The 18,014-nt window shown below is 35.1% G+C and overlaps 1 protein-coding gene across 1 annotated transcript in view; it reads left to right on the plus strand.

The window, feature by feature from the left end:
* Window positions 1-18,014, plus strand: part of FBXL17 (F-box and leucine rich repeat protein 17) — a 294,838-nt gene that overhangs the window by 188,263 nt on the left and 88,561 nt on the right. Inside the window, exon 7 of the mRNA XM_032675616.1 lies at window positions 5,285-5,361. Coding sequence (XP_032531507.1) covers window positions 5,285-5,361 — 77 coding nt within the window. The remainder of the gene's footprint in view (window positions 1-5,284; window positions 5,362-18,014) is intronic.

The following is an 18,014-nucleotide window of genomic DNA, read 5'->3' on the forward strand; positions in this document are numbered from 1 at the left end:
ATGGAGGTTTTATCTGTCAGAAGCATTTGACCATCAGCGCTGAGTAGAGGGCTTTGGACTTGGTATGTAGGCCCATATGCTGTTTTCAGGGCCTCATAGAATCCTTTGTGATCACCTGTATCTGCACATAATTGAGTTTTTACAGCTAGATCAATCCACCACTTGTTCTGAATGTCACGGAGTTTCTGTTGGAGCTTACTGCATGCGAGACGAAAGGCTTTTTCTTGCGTGACAGGATGTCAGTGCAAGGTGTGCTTGGTGGGCGGTTCTCTTCTTCCTCAACAATTCCTGGATCTCTTGATTGTTTTCGTCAAACCGGTCCTTGTTCTTTTTGAGGGAGAACCCTAAGGATTCTTCAGAGGATTGCAGGATGCTGTTTTTAATATGGTGCCAAATTGATTCAGGAGAGGAATCTGTAGAATTAATGGAATGGTTTTTGAGCCTAGTTTGAAGATTTGCCTGGAATCTGTCTCTCACTGAGGCTGATTGGAGATTCTTAACTTGGGAGTCTCCTCCTTGGGATACTGCCCCTTTTAGGTTTCAATTTAAGATTGAAGTTGAGTTTACAGTGCACCAGTCAATGGTCTGTTTGGCATTCTGCGCTGGGCATCACGCGGGTATGATGGACATCGCGGACATCTCTCCGTCGCACCAAGACATAATCAATGAGGTTCCAATGCTTAGGTCTGGGGTGCATCCAGGTTGTCTTCAGCCTGTTTTTCTGCTGAAAGATAATATTAGTGTTGGTGAGCTGTTGCTCCACGCAGAATTCTAGCAGAAGTCGACCATTATCGTTGCAGTTTCCAACACCATGCTTGCCTAATATTGCTTTCCAGGCTTCAAAATTCTTACTTTGATGTTGAAATCACCAAGGATAATGATCTTATCGTCTGCAGGAACCTTTTGGGTAAGGCGGCACAGGTCAGTGTAAAATTTATCTTTTTCAGCAGGGTCAGCTTGAGAGTTGGGGCATATATACTAAAGATGACAACGTGTTGCTTGTTGTGTAGTGGAAGGCATAGGGAGATAATGCGGTCAGAGTGACCTGTCGGCAGATTTTCGAGTTTAGGAACAATAGAGTTTTTGATCATGAAGCCGACTCCTGAGATATGCTTTTCTGTTCTGGGCTTACCTGACCAAAAGAGTGTGTAACTGGCACCGTGTTCTCTAAGACTGCCTTCCTCAGTGAACTTCACTGAGAGCATCTATGTCGATGTTGAGACGAACCAGTTCATGGGCAATTAGGGTAGAACGTCGCTCAGGACGTCCGCTATCTGCAGAATCGAGCACGGTTCTGATGTTCCAGCGTGCGAGAGTCAGTTTGGGTAAACCTTTGGAGGCAGGTGCATGCCTTTGTCTTTTGCTCTTTGTGCGACCGCATTGGAAGAAGATGCCCGTTGGCCGCAGTTAACCAACCGGGTGAAGGAGGAGATGAGCTTTGTTTAGGCCACCTTTTCTAGGCCCCTCTCCGAGTGGAGCAAGCAGTGCTGTCCTTGAAAAGGCTGCTTGGTCGTTCAGGGTGCTGCCCCAAGAGACTGTCATCTCCGGTCAGTCTCAAATGACCAATATCCTGAACTGCCTGCATGCAGGGTTGGGTCTGTGGCTTCCAGTGCACCTTTCACCTGCCGTTTCGACCCTCGCCCGTCGCTACAGGACTTTTTGCATGTGGGTAAAGCCTTCAAGCCTGCGCAATGGATTTTTTAGGTGAGATGTAGTATGCGTGAAACTGAACCCACCCTTTAATCCTAAGGTTCATCTGCCAGGGCTGAGCAAGCTTGGATGGTGGCAACGAGGTCCTCAGGACATATGTTTAATTAGAGTGACCTTCTCTTAGATGTGTGGCCTTACAGGGCTAAACAATCTCCATCTGCCCAGGTTTGGGATTAAGAGTTGTCCTTCTCCTAGGATGACTACCAGAAGGCTAACGAGCTCATCCTGCCCAAGAAGGTATTGTATCTGGCCCTACGGTTTTGACCTGTCTGGCATGGGCGACCCTTCCAAAGGCATGTACCATCGCCAGCATATCTCACAACCGCATAGGGGTACACAGGTTTCATTCCTATTAGAACAATTCAGGCATATCTTACATTTCCTACTTTGCTATCACCTATCTATATACAATCTCAAGGAAATACCCAGGAACAACCCTTTGTCCTGACCACCCTTTCAGGATGTAACAAAGAAAAGCAAATATATCCAGAACATGCCAAACCTGGGCAGTAGCCGCAGGTGAGCTAAAAACAAACAGACAAACCGTTCTGGCCTCCGTACCCATCCAAGGCAGGGGTGCATTTCAAGGCCCCAGCCCGTCCAGGACCCCCAACATTCTAAAAGAACCCATTATCCACCCTGACCTTTTCCTTCCCCCACTGTGTTACCACATATCTTCAGGCACACTGCTCACCTGCAGCATTTCACACAGGATTGCCCCGCTCGCACTCCCACCAGTCCGAGGACCCCCACGGCCCACTTGGCACCCTTCCCCTCCCCCAAATCTGGAATGGCAAACCTCTGTGTGCTCCAAAGCTCCCCTCTCCTCTTCCACAGGGCACAGTACCCACCAACGAGGCTCCCCTCTTCTCTCCTTTCTCCTGCCGGGGCCAGGGCGTGGGCCAACTGCGGCTGCTCCCAGGGGCTGGGGTCCCCGGTGCTCCACAGGCGCCCCGTGGGGCCCATAGATTCAGTATTTCAGCTATATATATTTTTCTTTTTTCTCCAAATTAGATGTGTCATTACCTCATTCTTTTAGATGTTAGGTGATTTTAATATTTTCAAGAAACAAAAGGAAATGAGGCTGTCAGAGGTCTAGTTTTGCCTTTTTTCTCTTTCTTCTTTTTTTTTTTTTCCTGTTTAATGAAGATAGCTGAAGATTCTGAAGATTTTCTTTTCCCAGTAGTGGAAAGTGAACTGTATTTCATTTAGACTTGAGGATGTTACTGAGAACAGGGTTGGAGTCACTCAAGCCACTTGAAAAAACTTTAACCCTTAGAGCTGGTTGTACTTGGAAGGATTAAAGAATACAATTGTAAAGGCCACACAGTCAAATACTTTTGCATTTGCACAAGTAATACAACTTTGACCCTGACTGATTGAAAAGGTGTGTAACTGAGCTTGTAGAGAAAATTAGGTAGTCTTTTATGTCATCTTGACTGTCTTGTGGTTGTATTTTTAGATACTGACTGCTATACTGCAATATAATTTTTGTTAATGGTCTCTCAGTAAATAAAAATTATCAAAAATAATTTGAAAACTTTTAAAGCCACTAGAAAAAATTTTCAAAAAATTTTTCTATTTTCAGAATTTTTATCCAAAGTGTTTCATAGCATCATTACTCTGTTAAATGATTTATGTGATAAGAATTAATAAAAGCTTCTTTTAACCTCAATATTGACTTTTCAATTTATATTTGCTGAAATGTCTAATGAAAATACTCCTAGTAAAATACATTATAATGATTTTCTATTTATTTATATTACTAATATTAGCAATAAAATCTCATTATTAGGATGTATTTTTCTGGAATAAATAATTTAAAAAAATTTCCTCATGGTCTAATTATCTCAATAAGCCAGTTAACAAAGATGAGTGTGTTCTTCAAAATTATGTCTTACCGGAACAGAAGTTTTTCATGTACACAGAATGTCTTAAATGCTCTAAATCTTGATCAGTTTTTTAGGAAAATAACCTGATGAAACATATAGTTCTGAGTTACTTTATATTTGAAAACATAGTCCCGGTGTAGTTTCTAAAAGAAAAGTGTCATGCTTGCTAATTTTCTTAGCAGAAAAGTTATGGATTTAAACAAGTATAGAATCTGGAGGTTCACCCTGTTTTACTTCCTTTTCAGAAGTTATTGTGCTACATATTGCTTTCCTTTCTTTGTGTATTTGTAAAGAAAGGGAACCTTTTCCCAATGACAAGCATTGCAAAAAGTTGCTAAATATTAGGCCCTCACAGTTGTCAAGGGCTGAAAATTTATAATAGTGTTACAGGAACTATGATTAAGGTACTCTGTCAGAGGTGTGCTGTTTTATTATTATTAGTGAATTTTCATTGTATATTTTAGAAGAAGGAAGCAGGGAGTGGATGAATAGATGTGAAGGGCTGTTGTTCAGTTATTTCTTATTGTAAACTGTCAGAATTAGGTGGTTGCTTTTAAAACCTAAAATTGGCGGCATGAACAGTTAAATCAGATTGGGAGATAATCTATTGGTGGTGGTAAATGAAAGGAAAAGGTCCCTGAAGATGTAGGTGTATTTTTCAAACTATGACACATTCAGCAATACCTGTTTTCTTAGAAATTGGCAAGTAATTTAGTTTCGTGTGCTGTACCAGGGTTGATTTAAGAGTCAGAGTAGGTGATTGGGTAATTGACCTGAAAATTAAAGTTGAATATATTGGATCAGAAGAAATACAGACAATTTATCCAGTAAAATACACTTTTAAAAATGTCTATCTAGAAAATAGCACAGTAGTCATGCTATTTGATCTAATGAACAGCTGATCAACGTTACTGGGACTGAAAATATATGTTATAAATCTATGATTTTTGAGTGATGTGCTATATATAAACAATGCAGTTGGAAACACAACATTAGGCTTGGCCACAAGTGCATAATAAGCTCATATTTCATTTCATTCATTAATTAATAATAATTTTCTTGCTTACAAGAAATGAAAAAACAAGATTAACATAAACTCTGTGTTTCATTGCATATTCATCACAGCTGTGATAACGTAAATAAATGAGCTTCTCATAGTCTTCTCATCTATACAAGCTTCTCTAGCAATATATTGGAACATCAAGGGCATTTCGGGCCCTGGTGAATGCTGACTCATGCAGTAATCACTGCAGAAATACAAACATGAATTTAAAATTACATTTTCTTACATTTTGTGCTCATTACAGAGCATTTATAGTTCTTCCCTAGAAGAAAACTCTTAAAGTTTGAAATTTGCAATAGAAACTTTCTGAAGTTATACAGTAATAAAGAAACGGAAAATCACATTTTCGTAATTTTCCAAAAGACTTGTCTGTATGTATTTCAAGCAAGTCACTATTCATAGACTTATGAAAATATTCATATAAAGGCATTCAGTTTAAAATAATGTTTTTCTGCAGTGTATACCCGTAGCCATATGCATTTTCAGCAATTTAGAAAATAATTTAGAAAATTCAGAGCAATTTACAAAATAAAGAAATTGAGATACAGAACATTACACCTGTGGATTGTGCTGTTGCTATTTAAAAATTGTTTATTGTCTTTTAACATGTGTCTTCCAGATGTGTGGAGGTGATTGCCAGAGAAGGACGGAACCTGAAAGAACTGTATTTAGTATCCTGTAAGATCACTGACTATGGTATGTAATATGCCTATATCTTTATTTTTGTGACTGTTGAACTGGAGTTCACAGGGACTCTTATAGAAAGTGTTGGGAATGTAGAGATAAAAATTTTCTAACCTTTATCCATAAAAATAGGAAATGTACAAAAAGTGGTTGACATGCTTAAAAATATATGCAATTAGAAGTGTGAAAGTCAATGTATGTATTTGCTGCAAAATATCCTTATCAAATTGGCAGTTACTGGGTAATCTGGGTACAGTCCCCTTGGAATTATCCTGGAGACCAGGAGAGCATTTGGTAGAAAATCCAAAAATAGGCATTTCTAGATGCTGTAAAAGCATAACTAAGCAAATAAGAACGGGGATTGATTGCCTATTGTAGGCCATGAAATTTGAATGAACTTGGTGATTCCTTAAAAATGCTGTTGTGATAAAATAGAGAGGAGCACCTGAGGAATTAAATATCCTGTGTGATAGGCCATAGAGAGAGACATATTTTGTATTTAGAATAGGAAAAATTCTTAGCACTTGCTTGTGTTTACAAAGGCTGCTTTATCTTTTTAGTTGGTTTTTTTTCAAGTAAGATATTGACTTCAAAATAAGACACTTATTTCTGCAATAAGACCACAGTGTGAAATGTCTGTCTCCCACCTGCATACCTGAATTTCACTAGGATTTACAAGCTGTATATTTGAGGTGGTCACATCAGGTTTTCAGATTTTATTTCTCATTCACTTTTTTTTAATTATTATTAATATTTTAACTTTACGCTCTATAACTTTTAATAAGGAATTACTATGTCAAAGTAATAAATTACTTTGATGTAATTTGTGGCCACAAACTCATTCTTTTATTTTCCTCTTCAAATTTTGGAATTCACTGATTTTGCATTGTGCATAATGAAGGTGCTTATTGCCACTGTTGTAGCATGAGAGAGACTTCTGTCAGTTCTGTCTGTGTATTAGAAATCTACCAGCCATACTGTTGTGCCTTCTGACTTCAACAGCCCATGTAGAAAGAATTATCATGGGAATGATGGGATCCATATCTTGAGGATTAATAATTTCTCAGATAGATTTCGCTCTTCATTCGCTGCAGTTACTGAGAGGAAAACAGGATTTCTCCCAAAAGTAGGGAAAAAACTGAGAAACTGAAGCAAAGAAACTGAGGATAAGGAAACCTTTACTTGTGAAAGAATGGAGAGAGAGAAAAGGAAGTGTCCATGGCTGGATGAAAAGTAGGCAGTGTGTTTCACAGAATGAATGAGTGGAGAATATATATAGCATTTGGCTGATCAGCCTTGTCCAACCTAAGCTTCTGTTGATTTCTGTGTACCGAGATTCACCTGTCACTAATATTTTGGTTTCTGCAGTCACTCAGCATCACTGGGACTTTGAGAACATTTTCTATTGATAGAGTTGGTACTAGTTTTTACAATTCACTTAAAGATGTTACTCTTTTTGCTGTTAAGGATCAGTAAGACATCCAGCAAGGTAGCTATGATACCAACTGATTTTTGATACATTATTGACTAATTAATTAGCACTGTAATCTTCAGCATATCTGAGCCTGTCAACCTGACAAATAAATTCTGCTTTTGATATCTGAGCTGAAAATGCAAAACAAACTGCAACAAAGTAGAATTTTTAAGCATAATTTATGGTTTCTAAGAAAGCCAAAACTTTGCCCTAGATTAAAAATGTGATAGGAAATTAATATTAATTAGTTTAACAAGAGTGTTGCGGGGTGGAGCTCTTTTCCTTTCTTCCTTTTTCATTAATTTTCTGGTACTTCAGTTGAAGACTTTCCCACATTTGTTTGTGGTACTGTTAAGTTAAAAAAGTGAACCCCTTACTGTGCTGTGAGCTCAGTTTGTTGCTGAACTTTTTTTGTCAAAGAACCTACCTCTCTTCTCAGAGGGAGAAGAGCAGCCATTCTCCTCCTCAGAGGCTTTTTAAGCCCTTACGTACTCTACACCTTTGTATTTGGTCAAGTAGAGGAAATCAGCTGAGAAGCACATGCCTGACTTCTTGTGGGACCTTGTAGGTGTGTCCCATGGTCTTACAAAGACTTACATCTCCACATGCACAGTTGTTCAGGCTCCACAAAGAACTGAAGCTCTGTGACAGCTTTGCTTTTTTCTTTGGTAATCCCGAGGGTGAAACACATAGTTGTCCTTGCTTTGACAATTAAAATCTTGATGCCAGGTTCGTAAGTCTGATGAAGTACAGATGCAGGATTTTGAAAGCCCTCTTTGAAGCGGATGAACAGCAGTTTTTGATGCTACAAAAGTTAGCAGAATTTTGATGTCTGGGAAAAGATCATGATTGCTTAGTAACTCAATTGGAAAAATATTATTTCCTACAAAATTTGTAATAATTTGAGACATTAGAAAATAATAATTGCAATAAATAAAGAAAATAATTGCAGCAAAGACTGTTATTAATAACAGTTAATTACAATAAGGTATTATTGCTGCAATAATGCAATAAAGTATGTATGCGTGAGGTAATTTCATGTCCTCTGGAGAAGACTATGAAGTGCGATCTCAGTCATTTTATTCATATCATTCTTCTGTTTTTCTGATTTCTACATAAGACAGCATGCAAACCTACCAGGCAGACATGTTTGTATCTAATTAGTATTTCTAAAGCATGCTAAAATACTAAATTTTATTTTGGAGCCTAAAAGATTAATTAAAAAACCCTACCTCCTAATAATGTAGCCATAGGCTGCATTCCTTTCTCTGACATTTTTCTGATCGAGCAAATGTTTTTTATAGTGTGCAAAAAACCAGACAGATTAGGATTCAAAGAGGAATTGAACATACTGAGAGTTTTTAACTTGTGAGAAAAATATATATATATTGCTCTATTTCACATTGCATTAGAAAATGAATAATTTTGTGGGTTTTGTTTACAATAAAGATGTTTATTTCTGAAAGAAATTATGTTATTATGTCTTTATGTTTGTCTAGCATAATTTTCTCAAAATGTATTTTTAATCAGTGATGTTTGTTAGAGTGTAACATGATAGGATGCTGACAATTAGTTTAACAGTTTCTTTACATCCAACACATTGTTAAATGCTAAATAATAGCTAGAATTTATCTGGACTGATGGACTGAATTAGTATAATCTTTGAGATAAATACCTGTTCACCCAAGAACATAGTGAAGTTAAAGCTAAACATTAGTTCCTCATAGCATTTCGCCCTTTTGTTAAGCAATCATGAATTAAGCATGGATTGTCAGTACTATCCTTGAATTTCCTGCCTTTTGTTGATTTTTGTCACAATCCTAACTTTACTTAAGCATAGTGGGGTTTGTATTTAAGCTTTTACTAAGAACTAGTAAGGAAGCTGGGCTTTCTCAGCTGTGGGGAGACTGTGTGTCAAATGAATTAGGTTGATGTGAAGATGTATAGCAGTGAGCTGGGGCAGCAAGCACACACAGAATTGTGTAACTGTCTTTTCAATTTTATGCTCTAGTTCTGGGGTTTATTGATATCCTTAGTGCTGGGAATTCTTTTTAAGTAAATTATTACTCACAAAGTTTGTAATGGTGCAGAGTGCTGTGCATTCTGAAACACAAAAGTGAGATTTGGTGTTCAAAGATGAGAAGATTTGATGAAACCAGCCTGTGAAACAGGACTAGATGTTTTAAGGGTCTGATCTTGCAGTAATGTGTTTTTGCTAAGAATTACTTTAAAATTTCATTCTTACCAGTAGTAAAACATAAAAGTCTGTAATGCTTTACTTCCACTTTATAAAAATAGTCAGACCAGTGTTTTCCTCTGTATGTGCAGAAAACAATTTCGAGACAAGCTTTGAATTATAGGCTTCCACTAACAGAACACAGGAAAAAATAAAAAAGCGAACAAACACCACCACCACCACCCCCCCCCAAAAAAATAAACCCCAAAAGAAACCACCTTTGAAAAAGGTTTGAAAGGAAGTGTTCAAATTCAGTACTTGGTATAGCTATGCCTTGAGAAATTGCGTAAGATATTTCTGAAAAAAAACCGAAATACCCAAGCGGTCGTTATTAGGAGTGTGGTTCGCACAGCTTGGGGAATATATTTATCTCATAATGTTTCCTGTAGTAACCTGCAGAAGATAACAGTTGTCTTGATAGTTGTCCTGTAGAATTTGCATTACCTAGTAGTTCTGGATTTTACCTAACTTTAAAAATCCCTGTTTCTAGCTGTACAGTAATTGCACGAAGCTTTTCAGATTAAATGCTTGGCACAAGGACTTGAGATGAACTGCAGTCCTTTTCTAGTACCTTTAAGGGTCTGAGTACTGAAAAAGAGCTCTCTAGATATGTAGCCTTTTTCTTTTCAAAAATTTTGATTACCCCTTTTTCATATTGCCTGTTTCCATCTTTTACTGATATATTTACTGTTTCTGAGAACACATGATTTTTTTAAAAGGCTTTTCTTCTATAAAGGTGTTTGCTGAAGCAAAAACATTAGTTTCAACAAACTATAATTGAATTATATAGTTCCTATTTTAAAATGTTATAGCTAGGGCATAGCTGTTACAAGTAGAAGTCTGGAGGAATAAGATAGTGTTTATACTGAATCACATCCAATTGTCACAAGAAAAAACATAACTGTAACTTGCTTTATTTTTCATAACTGGATTATGGATTCTTTTCTGAGAAGTGAGATACAGCTAACAATGTTCAAATAATTTCTCAAGATGCTGTTAAATTCTAATGCTTTAATATTTAGGATACATATGCTTTCTATTTTAAAATAGAATATTTTAATTATCAAGGAATCACGTCTTCCTGTTGAGCATTGCTTGAGTTTTTCTCTCCAGTATTTGGCATTTGTCATGTAAATCATAAAGAATAAGCACACCATGGTATTTTCTCAAAAAACAATGTTTAGTTTTTGCTTCTCACTTGGATTAGCAAATCTCTCTAATGCTTGATCTTGCTAGAACTATTTCTTTCATAATGTTACCCTTTTAAAATCTGTTTTTAAAGCACCATGTCTTTAGTACAGTATTACACACAAGGGAAATACATTTTGGGGGGGATAAGTGCAGCAGTTATGGATAGATAGAATGGAATAGGTAGTAAATATATTTTTGAGTTTAAAATATTTCATCCTCACCCATTACTGGTTTGCAGTCTCTTCCTCAGTGTATATAATTTAAATAAATACAGCTTTTTTTGTTCTTTCAAAATTATTTTGTACTGCTGCTATATTGAGTTCCAAGTTTCTCTTCTCCTTAGAATCAATCTTTCTCCTATTATGTTTTCCTATCCTGCACATAGGTTTTTCTCTTTTGTACTCTTTTAATAACACAGTGCACACAAACAGTAATCACACTGACAACTATATTTATGCTTGTAGATAGATTACAGAGAATCTTTGAAGGACTAGGGCCTCTTTTATATTCTTTAGTGGTTATGTATATATGTATGTTTGTGTGTGTATAAAGAGGTAGTATAACTTCATGTATTAGTTGTTTCATATGTATGAAAGAAATAGAATAAATATATATTGCTTTCTTATAAACTTTTTATCTTCCTTTTCACAGTGGCATTGTCTCCCAGGTTTTTCTTCTGTTACTTAGTTTTTCAGAAACCTGAATTCACAGAAGTAAATCAGTAGGATTGTTGATGCTTAGTGCCAAATTTTGAGGTTCTTTGCTGAGTTTTAGTGTTGTACATAGGCTGCAACTTTAACTCCAGTAGACTGTAAGAACTAATTACCTAGAGTAAGTAGATGGCAGGCAATCTGTACCCTGTTGTATGCATTAATGATACTTACTTCCTCTGACAAAATCTCTAGCAGCTAGTAAAGTGGTTTTGTTTGCTTTTGTATTAAAATGTTCATTCTTTCTGGATTCTGAAGCAGATATTTCTGTAGAAACCCTGGTAACTATAAGGGTCAATGAAAGTTTATTCTAGCAATAAAGCTGAGTTGCAGAGTTTTATATAGTTTAACAAAGCAGCAGTACTCACTATAACTTACTATCTCTTCCTCCTTATTAATGGCATTACTATTTATGCTGCAATACGCAGGGTGAAGATTTAGAGTCTTTTCATGTATTTCAGAACCTCTGCAGATTTCCTTCTAACTAGGAGGGAAAATTACAGAGAACAGCTTTTGTAACGACATTTTTCAAGTTGTTTGGTTTTATGTTTTGTATTGTTGTTTTAGTTTGGAGTAGTTGCTCATATAGAGTCTTGCAGGTATTGGCCTGTAATTTTGTCTCCATAAGGGATCCCATTGACGTTGAAACCAAGAGGTTTGTTAATGTGAGGACAAAGATAGCTGTATATTCATTTATTTTGGGATTGGAATCCTATCAGAAGACATCTTTAGTTCTTTTATGAACTTTTAAGAGTGTTCAAGGAGCAAATAGATCACTTTAGTCACCTGTTTGTGGAGGTTTCAGTAGAAATCAGCAGACTAAAATTTTTATCAGAAGTAATCTCTGAAGCAGAAAAGAGCCCTTGAACAATTTGTCAGCACCGTATGTAATTCATAACTATCAAAAAAACGAATTTTCTTTTTGTGTAAGTTTTTATCAGTATTTCCAATGGAACAAAAATGGCATGTGGTTTTCTTTAAAAGTTGATTTGAGATACCACCGTGCATCTTCAAGACCCATACAGTGAGATAAATTACTGCAATAGCATATTTCTCAAATAACAGACAGTTGCAAATCCTTTGTCCTGCGGTACATAATAAAGGCTTTTCTCTTTGAGCAATGAGATGAGACAAAGTTTCAAACTACTTTTTGTCATACTAGAAGGTGGATTGTCCCTCTTAACCTGTACCCTTAAAAATAATGTAGTATAATAGCCAGTTGGAGGAAGCTGGATGTAGATGTACTTTTGGATCATCAGGATGAACAGAGCAGAAACCTATGATTTATACACAGTTTGTTTCCAGTTGCTTGTTCTAAATGTGGAAAACAGAGATGTGTTGTACCTCAGGTTTAATTTGTCTTGTAGAGAGATCCACAGGTACTGTTATTTTAATTTAAGTTTTTCTGTTGGAAACATAGTGCTTTGAGTTGTTATTTTGATTCATCGGTGACAAATTTATCAGTCATAATAGAAAGTTTAATTTTGTGCTCTTTTATCTCTAGAGAGAAGTGCTTAAATTAATCTTCAGAAAAACACACCTAACACAATGTACACAATATACACAATATACACAATAAACACAGTATATATTTCTGGTACAACAAAAATTGAAATGGCCACAATCTCTACCTGTATTGCCTGAAATACATTTTCTGGATCTTGTTTATTCATTTGCTTTATTTACAGTTTTAGGAAATTATAATATAATCCTGAATTTTCATTTGACCCAAGATCCAGCCTCTGTTCTCTTGTGATAGTTGAATTTTCTTTTTTGTATGACCTGAAAAAAAGAAACATAAAGCTTTATTCATTCAGCGCACATTTTAAACCCTGTATTAAAACCGGTGTGCTAGGTGCCTTTCCAGTGAGCTACTACACATCAGAAATATTATATCTAAAATTATTTAATGTCCAAATAAATTATTACATGTAAACTGTGTAATTATGATCATATTGTGAATATTACTTTCAGTGTAATTTATTTTTTTAGTTTGATACCTCCCCCAAAACTACCACCAAGATGTATTGTCATTTTATATTCTTGTCTTATCTTTCATTTCAAACAGTATCTGTTAATGTCACACTGCAATGAAGAATACCATTCCTAACAGAGCATTTGATTTGCAGTTAGAGGTAGATTTATTTAGTGAAAACAACTGTGAAACTGTATTTAACATGAATCTATTCCTGACTTGGATAGAATAATTTAAGGTAAACATTTAAAACATTTAGTATTTTCTGATAAACGCCAGTAGTGACTCACATAACACACTGTTACTACAGTCCAGTTTTATATTTAATTTTTTGGACTTCTGACTTTGTTTAAAATTTTCCCCTAAGCCACTTTATTTCTTACGTAGCACTTAGCAATATACTTCAAAAAATCCATAATTTGCTATATTTAAAATTATTCTTATAAATCTAGTATTAAGTTTAGGCTCAGAAGGGATTATTTAGGGTTCCTTTACATAATTCTAAATTTTAAAGCAGCATTTTTATTTTTCTGAAGCGAGAGAACACAGAACTCAAAAAGGAAAAACAAGGAATTTACCAAGTTTTCTTTCCTCTTAATCAGATACAAAAGTCTTGTTGAAATACATAATCATACAAGTAAAGGGTTGCGTCATATTTTAAAGCAACTTGCTAGTTTGCTGTTGCGTTTTATTTCTCCTAAATTCTAGGAGCCAGTTTTATGATCCCCCTTTTTACTACACTATAAAACATATTTTAACAAATTATATTTTAAAGTTAGTATGTTTCTACAGTGTTGTCTAAATAAAAGTGAATGTTTTCTTCAGACATCCAAAAGGGAGATACCCATTCTGAGTGATTAAATATGAAAACTTGTTGTTTAAAATTCTTAACGAGCAACAGAGCTGTTTCATCATAATTGCTAAAACTAAGTTAAGTCTTTAAAAACATTTATTTACTGGTAGAAGGTTTGCCTTTCAATATTCTATTTTGTAGTTTCTCTTGGTTTCTTGTTGAATTCCAGTAATACTCAAATTACTCAAAAAAGGTCTCATTTTGACCACAATTTGACTGCCTGCCTTAAAAAAAATGTATAGATATAAATAGTGCAATTATTTTGAATGCCTAAGTTTAAGAAAAATAATATTTTTTAATGATTTCTGTAGTACTAAGGGACTGAATACCTAGAAACAAGTTTTTCTTTAAATGGATGAAAAAATACTAATTAAGATATTGATGTAGCTCATTAGAATAGAAATGAGCCTAAATTGCTAATATCACAACAATATGATGATTATTGGTTTCGAGCCTTCTTTTTCTAATTAAAAAAAACTGAAGTATTTAACAAAAAGAGGTCAAAAGTGGTTTAATGTTTTTAACAATTGAAAGGAGAACAGGAAGACAAATTCTAACTCTATTATCTCGCTTCCTTTCGACATATTACCTAGGTCTCATTATGAATGTACATTAATAGATCTATTGTGTTTAAGCATCTATGCCCCACTATTTAAATATCAAGTAGTAGAGACTGTATAATTTTTAATTTGTATTAGTTTGAAACATGAACTGTGAATCAAGAGAAAAAAAAACAAAAAAATTCAAAGCATGGGTTTTTATCAACTTGTCTAGGAACAGAGGATGCATCCAAAATGTATTTAATTTAAGTAGTGAAATGGAATGAGTGTTACTTCCCCTCTGCATTCCTTAAATTGTGATTCTGGGTTAGCTTTGCTGTGACAAAAGCATTTGATTTTTACATCTGTAATGAATTATACAAGAAGTTCATGTTGTATTTGTCGGCTGTAAACTCTTTCTGCAGCATAGTACATCAGAGTGTAGAAACTGTTCTGCTACTGATTGAGGGGATGTGATTCACTTCATAATAATCCAGTAATCATTGTGCTTTCAAAAATTAATAAATTGACATCAAAATTTTGTTTTGGTCAATTTCAAATATTTCAAGAGTTTTCTATAAAAAATTAACCTCAAAGTAGCTTCTAAATTATGTATTTTAGTTCCTCATAAGTCAAGTGGGATCATTTTAGCTTTTGAAATGTCAAGTATCTTTCCAGAACACTCAGACAACAAGATTTCTTTATTTATAGTTCTCTTTGGCTTGGTGCCATCACCGCTTAATTTTTAGCTATACATACTAAACCACAGTACTTCTAATTGCAAGATGCCTAATACAGAAGCGTAGTAAAGTATGTCCAAAAATATATAGAAGATTGTTAGTACAAAGTGAAAAGAATAAAAATGGTTTAATGGAATTCTTGAATAGTGTAACAAAGCAAATTTAATATATAGGAAATTTTTAAAAATACACAGTTTGGGTTCTTCTGTTCATTTTTGCTTATTTTGTAATAGATAAATGGAATACCGTCCATAATGTCAACCTGTCCAGATACATTTAAAAATAATTAAAACATGGGAATATTTAAATGTTATTATCTAGATATAATGGTCCAGTTTTACTTTTCAGCAATCTGAAAACATCAATACTTTTTGGGAATGGGGGGGTGGGAAGGGGGTGGTAGTGTCCAGGTCAGTGTTTTGTTGGAGTTTTTTAAACTTTTTAATAGAATTTATTGTATATATGATGCAACTACATAACCTCTTAGTAACTCAGGAGCATTAGGAATGTGGTGCTTCTGCTATGTGTGTATATTAGAATAAAGATGCAATGTAAAAGACTTTTTTCTTACTACCAAAATTTGAAAGCACTGAAATTAGAGGTTGTGTTTTGTGTAAGTCATTTTAATTTGAAGCATGAAAGCATGTATGTTCTAGTCTCAAATTTATGTCTAAATATGTGCATTCTCTTAAATAACTAATTGGCTCATGCATCTTCTTTTACAAGTGTGTGAGTTAATGCAGCTTAAATGGAATTATTTTCTCAGTTCAAGTATGTCATGTATCTTTAAATTGGCTCCTCACTCACATGCAAAGAAACCATCCTTGAGTGGCTACTTGCTTTTTAACAAATTAGTCTTCTGAAGTTTAGCGAGCAGCCAGTAAACAAAAATGTCAAGTATGAAATCAGAGTTGTTCATCATTGTTTACAGTTTATAAGGGTTTCTCAAAGATTGAACTAGACCTCTGTGAGTCATTCAGTCCAGCGTGCACCCAGGGTGGGATTGTCCGCAGCCCTGGATCAGGTCCACTGTGGACTTGAGTTGGTCCTGAGTATTCTTGAAGACCTCCAGGGTTAGAGGTTCCACCGTGGCTCTGGACAATGTATCAGTGCTGCATTTACACTGCTAAAGACTTTTTTTCCTGATGCCCAACCTAAATCTCACATACCACACTGTGGTCATTGACCTTACTACAGGTCAGTGGTGAGCTTGTGGGTTAGCTCCATCGTTTTAATAACTCCCAACACAACTCAGATCTTACCACAGTAGTGTATTTGTGTGAAGAAGAAATATGTGTTATTTTTGCATTTGAAATGGACATGAAACTTAAAAAAAGTTGGTAATAAATGTTAACAAACATTCAAAAATAACTTTCTATTTCTTAGCCAGCCGATGGCTTTTCCTCTCAGGAACTTTTTATGCTGCGTATTTGTCACATTGAATTTTTCCTTAGGCCACAAGCACTTTTTTCACTATTGAAATTTAGCTTATTAACTTTTTATTCAGAGAAAAAAACTAATGCCTTGTGAGTTAATTATATTTGTTTTCTTTTTGCAATTGACATTGAAATGTCTTTAAAAGTCAGTGACACTGTTGCTATAGCTTTGTTGTAAACCAATGGGGATATTGGGGAAAAAAAGTAAAGGGGTTTTTTTGGCTATTTGGATATTGCTAAATTTTCATGTTTATAAAGCACAATTTCTTTAACTTTCATTTTGTTTTGAAAGCAAACATGACAAAAAAAACTTCTTATATTTGAGCAGCAATACAGCTGAAAGTTCTCTAACAGTCTAACCTGCCATCTCTGCTCATATCCTCTCTGTTATGAAAAGTGAAAGTGAGGAGATCACAGTATTTAACAGGTGCTGCCTAGTAACAGGATACGTAGCATAATTGACTATACCAGTTGCTGGTCTGGTGCAGCAAATCCCAAATTATATGTATTGTACATCTACTGTGCTCCTCTAACTTCATCTGAATCCCTCCCGTTTATATCTCTAGAAGCATAGGTTGGCTCCTTCTCTATTTAGGGATACTTTAGGTAGCTATGAACCAGTACTTACGTGATTAAAATCTTGAAGTATCCATTTTTTACCTGTAAATCCCTGAAGTAAGGCTTGTGTATGGCACTGAAAGAAAATATTATAGTCAAGATTTCACTTCATCTACTTAAATTATCTCTTTTGTTTCTCTTTTGTAGTTTTGGGGAAAATCAGTTCTTTATTTTTCCTAGATGTAGTTCAACAATTTTATATAAACAGAACTTGTTTTCTCTACTATGCTGTGTTCTTGTCATACAACTAAAGGAAGAGGATTAAGAAACCATTCTGATCAGATGTAATTGCTAAAAAAAAAGAAGGAAAGAAGAAATCTATTTTGTCCTTTAATCTATAAATATACAAGTACACTTTAATAGAAACTACAAACTGAAAAAAACTTAATTCAACCAGTCTCTATTCCTCTTGCAATCCATATTTTCTTATAAGCTATGATTTATGACCAGCGAGGTTTTGCACAGGTTTTATAAAAGAGATTGAAGATACAGTGCCTTTGTATCTGCACAAAATCTTTTCGTGATCTTATGTAGAAGGATATGCCACCAGCCATCTGTTTGCATGTGTGTGTGCTTATCTTTAACTGCACATGCAGATACAAAGTTGCTCACAGGAAAAATACCTGGGATTATATTTCTATTTTACATAGTCATAATTGAAAACTTGCCTTTAGAGTACAGACACAGCACACTTCTTACAGGGATGTCTTTAAGGGACTAGAAAGAAGATTTAACAGCGATTTAAATAATTTTTTACATATTTGACTTACGATACAGTTGAACATTTCATAAGTCAAATACATTACTGATGAATTTCACATGCATTCCTGTTACTTTTTAATCAAAATAAAAAGGTCAACAGTGTAGTCTTTCTGGTAAAATAAAGTACAATT

This window comes from Chiroxiphia lanceolata, chromosome Z (assembly GCF_009829145.1).
Source record: "Chiroxiphia lanceolata isolate bChiLan1 chromosome Z, bChiLan1.pri, whole genome shotgun sequence".
NCBI lineage: Eukaryota > Metazoa > Chordata > Aves > Passeriformes > Pipridae > Chiroxiphia > Chiroxiphia lanceolata.